The sequence below is a fragment of the Acipenser ruthenus genome, chromosome 1 (genome assembly GCF_902713425.1).
Source record: "Acipenser ruthenus chromosome 1, fAciRut3.2 maternal haplotype, whole genome shotgun sequence".
NCBI lineage: Eukaryota > Metazoa > Chordata > Actinopteri > Acipenseriformes > Acipenseridae > Acipenser > Acipenser ruthenus.
In genome coordinates, this window is record NC_081189.1 from 44,834,401 (window position 1) to 44,847,904 (window position 13,504).

Here is a 13,504-nt window from a genome sequence, read left to right on the forward strand (position 1 = left end):
GCCAATTGTTTTTTTACCACATTTTCTCCCCAATTTGAAATGCCCAATTTTAAGCCTGGCTCACCACTGCAAGCCCCAGGAGAGACAAAGACGAGCACACGCGTCCTCCAAAACATGTGCCATCAGCCGTCCACTTCTTTTCACTCTGCAGGCTCACCATGCAGCTACCTTCAGAGCTACAACATTGGAGGACCACGCAGCTCTGGGCCACTTGCTGGCAGGCCTGCAGGCGTCCGGCCAGTCTACAGGGGTTGCTAGTGCCCGATGAGCTGAGGACACCCTGGCTGACCTAAGCCCTCCCCACCCAGGGCGGTGCTCGGACAATTGCGTGGTGCCCCCTGGGAACTCCCGTCCACGGCCGGCAGTGGAATAGCCTGGACCCGAACCAGCGATCTCCAGGCTATAGAGCCCATCCTGCATTCCACGCGGCGTGCCTTTACTGGATGAGCCACTTGAGAGCCCCCTAGTACTTCTCATTTTAAAGAAGAATGATAACACATTGGTTAGGCTTGAAAGCTTAGAAGTTAGCTAATATAACATAAAGAAAACACTGAAATTGTATAGATAAGAGAAAGGTAGAATCCAATAAATATAACAGCATGTAGAAAGTAGCAAGAAAGGATGGAGAGGCGTGTAACTAATTTAGAGGAAGTAGAACGTTATTTCAGCATGGAGAATCCACAATGAATAAATGATTTATTGATCACAATTGCAGATGATTTAATGAACTGTGATGATCGCTCAGGGCCTGATGACTATGATGGGCCTGAGTGAATGATAAATTTGGCTGGAGGTCTCGTCCGTGGGTGCTTGACGGCTACCTGCGCGAGGCTGGCTGGAAAAACACGAACAGTTACATGCATCGCAGTGCCGCAGATAAGAAGTGGATATGGGCCACCTCCCCCAAAAAGACGAGGCTGCCAAACCATGAATGGCGCACTGCCACCTATCCCCCAAAATATTGGAAAATTTATGAAAATGAGCAGCTGAGACACGGCCCTTCCCCCAGAGCATGACTGCACCACGCACCCTGCAGAACTAAATACGAACCACTCAGCACTCAGGTAAGGAAAAACCCCTACTCAGAGAATCCGTGGCTGAGGGTAGGCCTTCCTCCAGGCTCTAAGCGGTCGACTCCCGTTTCAGCTTCCCAACGCATGACTGAGAGGCCGAAACTAATGATGCGCTTGCTGATGACATGTTGGTTAGGGGCAGATTCTCCTTGCAGAAAAGCAACCAAGTTTACAATTCTGATACATTAGTGTTTTTTGTTTATTCTGCTATTAATTGTGCTATCAATTGCTCTTTTTATTTTAAAATTAAGTTTTTTATGATAGGACACAGCAATTCATACCAGATCACTCCTTGATTGAAGACAAGTCCCAACACATTACCACTTATATCAAACTCTGCATAAGATGGCTGTGCATAATAATAAAAAAATATATATATTTAATGATTAGTACTAATGCATCAAGAAGTCATTATGAAGTTGAAGTTGACATTGCAGTTCTCTGGTATCTTTCAACAACAGCAGCTACTGAATAATGGCTAATTGTATTGATTACATACTGTTTAATAAAGTTTATTTTCACAGAAATGCAAGATCTTTTAAATCAAAAAGTTTAGGTGTAGGCTTAAAGCAATTTGTTTTTCTACTTCACTTGTTGCATCTTTTCATAGTGTTAGAGTTTATGATTGAGTGCTTTAAGGTATAAATAACACACATCAGAGTTTTAGAAACATAGGTATTCTTACAAATCCAGATTCCAGGTCCCAACACCAGCAATAATTAAGGAATCGCACAATCACAGCTCGAAGGAAATCTCCAACCAAAATAGTAATATATGTAACTTGTATGTCAGAAACAGTAAGCTTCACAAACTCCTGCAAAACAATGACATAAAATGAAATTTAAAAACTGTATTAATATTACAACAATTTACTTTTTAGAAGTTGCTTAGTTCTAAGAAGTAGTACAATCTGAAATTTGGTTATGTTGTTATCATCTGTATTTCAATATATTGATGATTCTAGGACACAGGAAACATCAGGTTATTATCATAACCCTGGTTCCCTGAAATAGAAATGTAACCATGACCGAATGGGTATTTACCTCCTAAAGACCCGAAACAAATATATCAAAGCTGCTCAGCTGAGCCTCTGCGATGCAGTCATGGCTGCCCCCGAGGGTATAAAGGATGGCACGCACAGAACCCAGCTTCATTTTTCCTAACTTATTACTCGTTATCGGTTTCTTCAGAAAAAAATGTTATATAATGCCCTCAAACATATGGTGATAAAGCAGTAAACACTAAGTACAAGCCTCCTCCCGATCTTGTGCTATTCTGCTTCAAAATACGCACCGGTAGATGCGTTTCCTGTAAATTATGTTTTTGAAGTGTATCATCAAAATTGTCATACACATTTTTTGTTCTTAGTGCCTAGCCTTATTCAGTGACAAGGTTGAGAAACACTGATTTCATTGCCTCACGGCTTACTATTGCCATGAGACATCCATGAAGAGAGATCGTGTCATTGGTGCTTAGACACCGAAATTAGAGCGCGTCAGGGTTAAAAAGGAAAGACCACTAATGTAAATGTACAAAAAAAAAGGTAACAAGATTAACTTATTTCTTTTTTGCGGAAAGTGACTAATTTTATTACTCACATAAAAAATCTAACATGTTATATTACCTCATTATTGACAAACAAAAGTAATATTACACTAACGCTTTAGCTAAGTAGTGCTTAACCCCTAACTCTGACCGTTACTATGATTTATGACTCTATGAATAATGCCCTTAAACTTGAAGTCAATGTGCCATTCGAAAGCAAGAACAAAGTAATCAGACAAACAAAACTAATTTAATGTCTCCACTACATGCATAGCAAACTGAACTACATTGTTTAATGAAAATAAAGCTGCTTCCATATCTCTATAATCAATGTGGTAGGCTGAATCCAGATACCAGGTAGTAAGGCCTTCCTCAAATTACTATCCAGTTGTTTTTAGATGAGAGCCCATGCCTGTCTCTTCTTTTGTTAGTTCGAGCGATTCACTGCTTATTCCAGGTTCACTCTTGAATGGGATCTCAACTAACATTTATTTCTTAACAATAATTTTGCTGCAGCATGCGTGCATTACTGCCCAAAACCAACTTAAGTGTGATAATATATTCTGACCCATACATTATTCTATTTTTATTTTAAATATCTAGGGCCAGCTTCGGATGTCAGCCTTTCTTATGTATGCTATTTCTTTTCTTTCTTGGGGGGGGGGGGGGGGGGGGGGGCGGGACTTTAAAAAGTCCCATGTATTATTATTATTATTATTATTATTATTATTATTATTATTTTGGTATACAACCACTTGATTAGAAACTGCAGAGTCCACAATGCACCTGACAGGACTCAACTTTCCCTATGTGGAACAGGAGACTGTATGACAATATATAAGCAACACCTCAAATACGATCACAAATAATATTTCAAAAAAGCACATCTTTTCACATTTATTTTTACTCTAAGTTGGCTGTGTAAGTTACCTTTAGATTTGAAGAATGTTTGGTAAAAGTGAAACTTAACTGGCAGTTGGGGTGTGCTTAAGATCGTGCTTTATGTTAATTATCCTTGAGGTTTACCACCCATTGTTTAAATGGTGCCATTCAGTTTCCTGCAGGTAGTTTCCATGTTAATAAAAACAATGTAAGCTTGGCAACCTTACTAATGACACGTTGGAGAAAAAAGGAAATGTGCAGAATTACAATTCCAACAGTGGTTTCCCAGCATGGTCCTCTGATTACATCTGCAGGGTCTATGGGTGGTGGGGTGGCAGATGTGTTCCCTGTGAAATTGGCATAGTGCATATGTGTTGCCCATGTTGTGGCATTCTTTATAGACTCTTCCACTGCAAGCTGAAAGAAAACAAACAAACAAACAAACAAACAAACCACCAAAAGTAGTAATTGTCTGTAAGAAAATATGTGACTATGAATGTCATTTTGAATCGGGCCAACTAATCTATCTTATGGCAGACATTGTGTCATTCCTTACAATAGTAAAAACTTCATCCAAAGTTTTTAGTATTTTGAATTGATTATTTCCTCTACAAAATATAACTTTACTGTTGGCAGTTTTTTTCTACCAAATACATTGTTTCTTTACTTCCGTGAGACACAATGCAATTTCGGAATTTTGTAAAACAAGAGAAAGAGGATTTCCACTTCACCTTTTGATTCACCTCATCAAACAGGGCAAAAAGGAAGGTATATAAGTTTCCGAGGAACAAGGCAAAAATTCTCCCCAGCTGCCACTTTAGTGCGATACGTGGGTGGTATTCCTCTAGTTCAGCAATGCTCTCAAAGAGTGGAGGACAGACCAGTCCTAGCAAGGACATCACTATCTCAACCTAGAGGGCAACACATTAACATACAAGTAAGCAGCAGCAGTGTCCCCCACCTGGGATTGAACCCACCACCCTCCGGTCAAGAGTCCAGAGCCCTAATCACTACTCTACACTGCTTAAAAATATTTTTTTCCATAAGGGTCCAAACGAAGACAGATGGAAAGTGAATCTGATTATTCTGATTGAATCTGTTTATCTACAGATAGCGACAATTATTTCATTTGATTTTAGCTTTCAGTTTGTGTGTTCTCTTTTAAAAATGGCTTCACACTGCTAAACGTAAAACATTTGGGGAGGCTAATGTTGTGTAGTTTTTAAATATCAAGTTCCACATGTTTCATCATGGCTGTAAACAAAGAGCTTAAACATCTCCTGGCAACGTGATGATGCACCTCCTTTGTAGCCAGCTTGGCTACATTGAGTATCATACAAATCCTGACCAGATAGTCACGCTCAGCCACTTGGGTGAGCAGTGGGCAGCTGGGAACGCCAGGCAGTAGATACGGGGCATAAGTGTTTCTTGAGCTTAAGGGTGTTGCAGAAAGCAAGATAAAGGTAAATGTATCCTTAAACTTAATATGCAACCAGCCCCTGGCTTTTCACATGGTCTACTGGTAAATTAAAAATATTTGACAGTTGACCACCCTCTCCCATTTCTTTTATCCTTTTTACCTTATAAAAATGTTAGTAAAAGACTACTCATATAAAATGAAATTAGAAGATTTGTGTGACAAGGAGTGCAATGCATTGTCAATTTCAGCTAATGTATAAAGAGAAAACCCCTTACCTCATTTTTCTCATACCACCCCAGATCATCTCTGGTAGCAAAGTCCTGTGACCGTTTTACTACAAAGTAAATAAGATAACCACTCCCGCCTAAACAGCATAAAATAAGGACGTTTGCCAAGACACGAAGGAATCTTCTTAAATGGATGTTTTCATCCTTCTGGTTTTCCTCTTCATCCACAATAGATTCCTACCAAATTAAGTTAATTATCAAAATGGTTTAAATAGGGTTTCCCAACATGAAAATCCAAGCATTTTAGCAGATTTCTAAGAAACAACCACTTGAGATTATTACCTTAAAGCTGGTAGTAATGGAAGCAAATTTGTTGTCAGCTGTTTCTGAATTACCAATCAGGTAATCCCAACTGGTAAACATTTTCCAGCTGAAATTGAAGTCGGAGTCTTCACCATCTCCTCCACTTTCATTGGCATTCGAAGCCATTCTGAAAAACAGAACAGACTGTTGAAGTAGTATGCATTATAAACTTTCATTCACCAATCAGGAAGTACATTCCAAGTCACTACCACACAAAAGTTACTACAGAACATTCAACTCAAAATGAAAGGAAAGTAAAACATTGAAAATGTAAATAAATCTGGAATGTACATTTTTACATTTTAATATAACAATAAATTCCATGTTCACTCATTTCTAAATGCAATAAAACCCTGATTATTAGGCATTACCTTAGTATTTGACCTTGTCTGTACTGTAGCCTGTGGCTCAGCTGCTAACTAATGCCCTCTAATCAGGGTTGTATTACTTAAGAATCAATGTTGTCATTAAAATGCAGTGATACGTGGTTCAATTTGGGGCTTACGGGTCAAGTTTGAAAAAGTTGCTTTATAATACACACAATCAATCAATTGTTGTTTTATTGTTCGACGCATCTGAGGTCAAGTAATTTCCCAGTCAACCCCTGTAAATTATATTGCATGCAATATTCAGGTATAATTGTGGTAATGCTCCCTTTGAGAGAAAAGTAACTCTTAAAAACATCACTCACGTTCTTATAACAACCATCAGGCTGTACCCAAAAGTGCCAATCCCGACCATCAAGTATGCCAAAGGTAATCTGAATTTCAGCAAGCCAATTGTCCGTTGATTATTGTAATAGCCATAAAAGAGGACTGAGTACTTACAATAACCCTGTGAAAAATAAAAAATGTGTTCATTAATATACAATATAAACAACTTAAATCTTCAATCCTAAGGTAAGTCAAACTAGAGAAGAATCTAGCACCTAAAGAGAAGAACCTGTTCATTCAATATCACTGTCAATGGTGCCTGCATGACATTACATAACTTGCCATGCAATTATTGTGTGATAACATGCTTACATGCTAAGCATTAGTTGGTTGGGGGGGAATTCAGAAAGCCATTTACTCTAAAGTGTGGTTAGCACCATTTTTTATATAAAAAAAAGAGAAAAACACCAATTGAAGTTACAAATCTTGTATTTCCTAAAATGCAAACCCAAACTAAGAAAAAATGAAGGTCCTAAATACTTCAATTATCTCCAAATTTCATTAGCTTTTCTATTGCAGAACCTACTTACATCAAAGTCCCAGAGTGTTGAGAAGTCCATAGCTTTAGCGTGTTCAGCTCTTGGGACAGTTTTGCGGGGAATACTTCCGTAAGGTAGCCCCATTAGAAGCTGGAATTAAAAATGTAAAGTTATAAATGAGCTAAACCAAATCTGTATTATAATTACTGTATTATATTTGTTAAAATTACTACAGTACCTCAGGTATTACAACCAGCCCAAATGTGAAGCCAAAAAGAACCAAATTCATTCCATACATCCATCTGAGAAATATGAAATAGGAGGCTACAGAGGATCCAAAGTGACCTGTGGATAAAATAAAAAGCATATAACTGCTTCACAAACCCACTCAAAAGCATATTGGGACAGAGTAGAGGCTGTTGGTGTATTACTTGGTGTGACCGAGTGCTGTTGAGTGGCGTGTGTATGGTGACGTCACGGACCAGAAACAGAAATCAAACAATTAATGGCGGTGGTCAGCTATTTTATTAAATAAACAAAACAAAAGATTTGAACAAACACAAAACAAAAAGGTGCGTTGACCAAACAAATAAACAAATAAGTATCGTGCTGGTGTAAACCAGCACACTTAGCAATTGTTTTTACCAGCTGTTTTTAGCTCTCCTTGCTCGCTCTCCCATACTCTTCTTTGTACACTCTCCCCCCCCCCCCCGATGGTAGAGAGCTGCAGGTTTATATACAGTGACCATCTCCCGATTAGCAACAATTAATCAATGAATTAACTTGGGAGATGGTCACCATCTGCACGAGTTTAATAAGTATGCGTGACTGTCAGCTAGTTAAGTAATCAGTAGCTGATCAGTCACGCATCCTCACAAGGTTTTTAAAATCTAAAACAATAACAAATACACAGCGCTTTTATCCGTGCTGCAAACAATTATACAAATAATAACAAAACTGCACATATATATATAGGGGTGGGACACTCCAACACACTTGGTCACACACAACAAGGTTCAGTGTAAATCAGGGCAGCACCTGGTTTATTATTCCAGTTCCAAAAGCAGGTCAGTAAACAGGCAAGGGTCAGGTACACATAGCAGATTATCCACACAAAACAGGGTCAGGCCACTAACTCACAGGTATCAGCAACTCGGTCTTGCACAGGTTTTTAAATCTCTCTCTCTCTACTTCTCGCAGCACAATGCTGTCTCCTACTCCTTCACTATCTGAATGGGGCTGTCCCTTTTTGTATCATACAAACGGCCAGTCATTGTGACATAATTTCCTTTCATGGGGCTGTCTGGGAAATGCAGTCTCCCGGTGTCGGCCAGCTTGTTTCCGGTAATGTGCCAACAAACTTGCCCTCACGTAGCTCCCATTAATGACCCTACCCCTTGTTCTTTTACTATATATATATATGTGTGTGTGTGTGTGTGTGTTAAGGGCGAAACCTGGTGGTCTGGCGAGTCTAGTTTTTCCAAGGGCTTCAGGGCAAATCCCGACGTTACCATTTTTTTTCGCCACTCGCCGGTGTCCAATCGAGCGAATCTAGATTGGCCCAAAACTTGAAAAAGACAACTGGGCTAAAACCGTTTTTTCAACAGTTTTCACTGAATTTCAGGGCTAGCCCGGGCAAGTCTAGTTTCGTCCAACGCTTCAAAATTGATGCTGGGCAAATCTGGTTCACCCATGCCATTAATTTGGGCAAGTCTAGTTTCGGGCAACGCTAAAACATCGATGCTGGGCCAATCTTGTTTTGCCTGTGCCAATTATTTGGGCAAGTCTAGTTTTGCATTTCTACACTCTCCTCTACCAGCTTTCAAGTGCGTGCCGGGGTACCTGCCTTGCCTCCACTTCTGACAAAAATGTAGCGACTGTGTGCTGGGTTTCTGGCGGCAGTGCAGAAAAGGCAGAAAACCAGAGCTGGTTTTAATAGCAGTTAAAACCACTCTTTTTTTATTCTCTCTCTCTCCCAAAAAGTCTCGGTCCTCCATACGTGCAGGCAAACTCGCTACACACAGGTGGGTAAAACTATCAATAACTCAATTAGTCGGTACCCAAAAAAGCTTTACAAGGGGACTGAGTGGCTACTTTCGTCTGGTCAAGGCCTCGAGTTGGTGATTTGATGATTTAATTAATGTTTGGCAGGACGAGTGAGATGCCGCTGCCATTATTTGATGTTTTAAATACCTTGTGGGAATGCGTGACTGATGAGCTACACAATATATAATTATTATTATTATTTATTTCTTAGCAGATGCCCTTAATTAGCTGACAGTCACGCATCCATAGTAAATCCGGGCAGAATATGACCGAGGGATAATATAACAAAATTTCAATGTACCATTTGTAATTCAGTAATATGAGAGAATTGGTCAGGGGTCTGAATACTTTTGAAAGGCAATATATATATATATATATATATATATATATATATATATATATATATATATATATATATATATATATATTGTGGAAGGGTGTGGGTATTCACTGATACGGGAGACAGAAATTGTAGTTGAAACACCACACAGGTGCTCTGTTTTATTTATTTTTACTCCTGGGAGTTGCACAGATTTCTTTGAGCCCGTAGAGGGTGCTGTGGTCTGTGGTCTGGCTACCAACTATGGTATCCAGAACCTACCGGGAATACCACGACAGGGTACTCAGGTACAGTCCAGCACTCGCAGGTGCTCACAAATTATGAAAAACGAAAAAGGCAAAAAGAAACAGGGAAAATAAAACACAGTAAGGAAAAAATACAAAATAAATGTGCTGCACTTCGCAGCGTAAATCTCCCCAGTCGCCGCTACCAGTACGACCCGGGCCTCCATCCTACTCTATGCTGTCTCCAGCTCACTGCACAACAATATCGGGGCTGCCCAACGATTCCCCACTTTTCTCTCTCTTTCTATAAAATTATTTTCTTTAGTTTTTCTTTCCGGACGTTTGTTTTCCTCCCGTCCGTCTGTAATCACACAAGACCACTTTGCTCGCTGTTCCAGTCTAAAGGGGCAGATCTGAGGAAACAGCAGAGTATTACTTTATAGGTTAAACAATCCCATTAAAGCTCGCCTCCCAGCCACTCAGAGAGGGGGAAAGCGCACACACCCTCTTCCCCACCTCTCCGTGTCACCGCCATGACTGGCAGGCAGACCCCACGGGACTGCCGCCCCCTTCCTGCAGCATCGTGCATGCGTCAGACGGCCAGTCCAGATCTCTCCCTGTTACATTATATATATATATATATATATATATATATATATATATATATATATATATACATACAGTGCCTATAGAAAGTATACACCCCCTTGAACTATTTTCACACTTTGTTGTGTCAATGCCTCAGAGTTTCATGCATTTAAATGAGGATTTTTTTCCACTTAGCTACACACCATACTCCACACTATTAAGGGGGAAAAAGTTTTTATTGAGAAAAAAATTATATATTAAAAATACAAAACTGGAAAATCATAATTGGTTAAGTCTCCACCCCCTGAGTTAATACTTGGTTGAAGCACCTTTGGCAGCAATTACAGCTTTGAGTCTGTTGGGATAGGTCTCTACCAACTGTGCACACCTAGATTTGGCAATATTCGACCATTCTTCTTTACAAAACTGTTCAAGCTCTGTCAAGTTCCTTGGGGAGCGTTGATGGACAGCAATCTTCAAGTCATGCCACAAATTTTCGATTGGATTTAGGTCGGGGCTCTGACTGGGCCACTGAAGGACATTTACCTTTTTGTTCCTTAGCAAATCCAGTGTAGCTTTGGCTGCGTGCTTTGGGTCGTTGTCATGCTGAAAGGTGAACTTCCGTCCCAGTTTCAGCTTTCTTGCAGAGGGCAGCAGGTTTTCCTCAAGGACTTCTCTGTACTTTGCTCCATTCATTTTCCCTTCTATCCTGACAAGTGCCCCAGTCCCTGCCGATGAGAAACATCCCCATAATATGATGCTGCCACCTCCATGCTTTACAGTAGGGATGGTGTTCTTTGGGCGATGTGCTGTGTTGGGTTTGCGCCAAACATAGTGCTTTGCATTCAGGCCAAAAAGTTCAATTTTAGTTTTGTCAGACCACAAAACTTTTTGCCATATGGGTACAGAATCTCCTGAGTGTTTTTTTGCATACTTCAAACGGGATTCAAGGTGGGCTTTCTTGAGTAATGGCTTCCTTCTTGCCACCCTACCAGTCTTGGCCATAAAAGCCTGTAGCTCTTGCAAAGTTGCCATTGGCCTCTTGGTAGTCTCCTTCTTGCTCGGTCATCCAGTTTGGAGGGATGGCCTGATCTAGGCAGGGTCTTGGTGGGGCCGTACACCTTCCACTTCTTAATAATTATCTTAACCGTGCTCCAAGGGATAGTCAAGGCCTGTGCCTTTCAACAACGTTGTCCCGGAGTTCTTTTGAAAGAGCCTTGGTGCTCATGGTTGAGTCTTTGCTTTGAAATGCACTACCCAGCAGAGGGAACCTACAGGAACTGCTGGATTTATCCTGAAATCATGTGAATCACTACAATTTAACACAGGTGGAGGCCACTTAACTTGGTGTGTGATTTTGAAGGCAATTGGTTACACCTGAGCTAATTTAGTATTGCTATTACAAGGGGTGTGGACATTTATCCAGTCAAGCTATTTCAGTTTTTATTTTTAAATAATTTTCTACAGATTTCTAGAATATTTTTTTCACTTGGAAGTTGTGGGGTAGGATGTGTAAAAAAATCAATAATAAATGCTTACTTTAGTACTCATAACATGCAAAAAGAATCTAAACATATATAAATTATTAAGTTTATTAAGGCTCACAAAAGTAAGAAGAATATAAGACTTAGAAAGCATGGTACCAGAATTATAAGTATAGACACAAGTAGGAATAAAACATTTAAACAAAAATTTTCATAAGCACAGAGGCTTCCGTGTGGTTACATATTTATTTATTATTATTATTATTATTATTATTATTATTATTATTATTATTATTATTATTATTATTATTATTATTTATTTCTTAGCAGACGCCCTTATTCAGGTGACTTACAATTGTTACAAGATATCACATTATTTTTTACATACAATTACCCATTTTTATACAGTTGAGTTTTTACTGGAGCAATCTAGGTAAAGTACCTTGCTCAAGGGTACAGCAGCAGTGTCCCCCACCTGGGATTGAACCCAAAAGTCAAGAGTCCAAAGCCCTAACCACTACTCCACTGCTGCCTACACGTGCACGCAGGATTCGGTTAAGCAGCGTCTGTTGTGTTGGAATTAAGGCTTCATTTTTGTTTTACAAGTTCAGTTCCGAAGCAGTTTCAATTGCATTTAGTTTTAAATTTTAATCCAGAGTTACTTCAAACTTGTAGATAAACTCAATCAATGTTTAAATGGTTCCAACGTTCGCAGTTGTTTTCAAATGCACACAATGTCATCAGTTTAGTTAAAGTCTTATCTTGTTTCAGTTGTTCATCAAAGTAGAATTGTTTGTATTTTTAATCTTAGCAAAGTGTTATGCAATATTAAACGTTATTACTTCTGGTTTGCATGTAGATATTTCTTATATAAACAAATAATATTTTACTTGAATCTTAAAGTCTTTGAAACGTAATACTTATTCTGGAGATGTGGTCGTTGTTGAAAAAAAAGTTGGAATGCAGTTGGTTTTCTTACGAAACACTTAGAGTTGCAGGATGTAGCGGTGAGTAGTCTTCTTCTGGACAAAGGTAGGTACGACGCTTGAATGGATCCCCATTCCATGCGAAGGCTCCGTGGTTACATCACGGTGAGATAAGAGTCCGGATCCCAGAGAACAAGTTCATGCTTGTTTCGCTTTAAATATAGCACCCAAAGAGGAGTTCACTTTGGTGATACAATCACTTCCGGGTCAAATTGTTCTACCCTTAGCTATATTGATCATATCTGGGAAAAAAATAATTCCCCTAACTAAATTACTGTTAGAAGCATATTAAACATGTTATACAATAATGAAAGTAAAATAATTAAATAATTATTTTCACTTTAAACTTCATAAAACACAATAAACAATTCAATTTTATTGTGAAACAACTCTTAAACTTGTGTCCGCAAGATTTGTTATTAAAATTATGCTAAAACCAATTTAAATCAGTTAAGTTTTTACTTATTTGTTACTTTTCAATCATAGTTTTATTCTGTATTGTCTTCTAAACAGACGTTCTTAATTAACAGATAAGAATCAGCTTTTTTTGTTTAGACCACACTGGCAGGTCAGCACAGCAGGTAATCTAAACCAGCAGTTCTCAAACTTCGCTGCAATGCGACCGCCTTCTAGCAATAAAAATGACTATGCGAACCCACTGCCCTGTCTTACTGCAGAATAGTATTGATAAGAAAAACTAATATATAGCCATTGGTTATTTTTAATTCACAATACAATCGCAGTAAAAAAAAAATAAAAATTAAAAAGTAAATGCTTCCAGGTTTTCGTGATCGTAACACAAGGACAGCTTCTTGATCCAGCTTTTGATTTAGTCAGTGAGAGAAAGGACAGATGAATCTCGTCCTTGGAGTGACGTAAGCTAGCAAAGCAAGCCATTTAGCATCTACAAGCTTTTCAGGTTTTTATTTTTTACTGCTGATCGAGTCCTTGTTGTCGGCACTCGACTGTCCTTCATTACTCCCGTTTCCAAAGCTTTTCTTCAGAAAACTGTCAAGTTTTAGATATTTATGCAAAACAATTGTTTGAACTCCCTTCACAACAAAAATCACAGACGCTGGACTAAACACTACAGAAGTGTATTCCGCCGATTGGCTGACATGCAACTTGGTTGCT

The 13,504-nt window shown here is 39.0% G+C and overlaps 1 protein-coding gene across 1 annotated transcript in view; it reads right to left on the reverse strand.

The window, feature by feature from the left end:
- Positions 1 to 13,504, reverse strand: part of LOC117420506 (transmembrane channel-like protein 2-A) — a 33,540-nt gene that overhangs the window by 13,632 nt on the left and 6,404 nt on the right. Inside the window, exons 7-15 of the mRNA XM_059025635.1 lie at positions 6,941 to 7,047; positions 6,754 to 6,852; positions 6,202 to 6,344; positions 5,490 to 5,637; positions 5,196 to 5,384; positions 4,232 to 4,411; positions 3,768 to 3,917; positions 1,759 to 1,887; positions 1,355 to 1,422 (exon numbers count right to left, since the gene is read on the reverse strand). Coding sequence (XP_058881618.1) covers positions 1,355 to 1,422; positions 1,759 to 1,887; positions 3,768 to 3,917; positions 4,232 to 4,411; positions 5,196 to 5,384; positions 5,490 to 5,637; positions 6,202 to 6,344; positions 6,754 to 6,852; positions 6,941 to 7,047 — 1,213 coding nt within the window. The remainder of the gene's footprint in view (positions 1 to 1,354; positions 1,423 to 1,758; positions 1,888 to 3,767; positions 3,918 to 4,231; positions 4,412 to 5,195; positions 5,385 to 5,489; positions 5,638 to 6,201; positions 6,345 to 6,753; positions 6,853 to 6,940; positions 7,048 to 13,504) is intronic.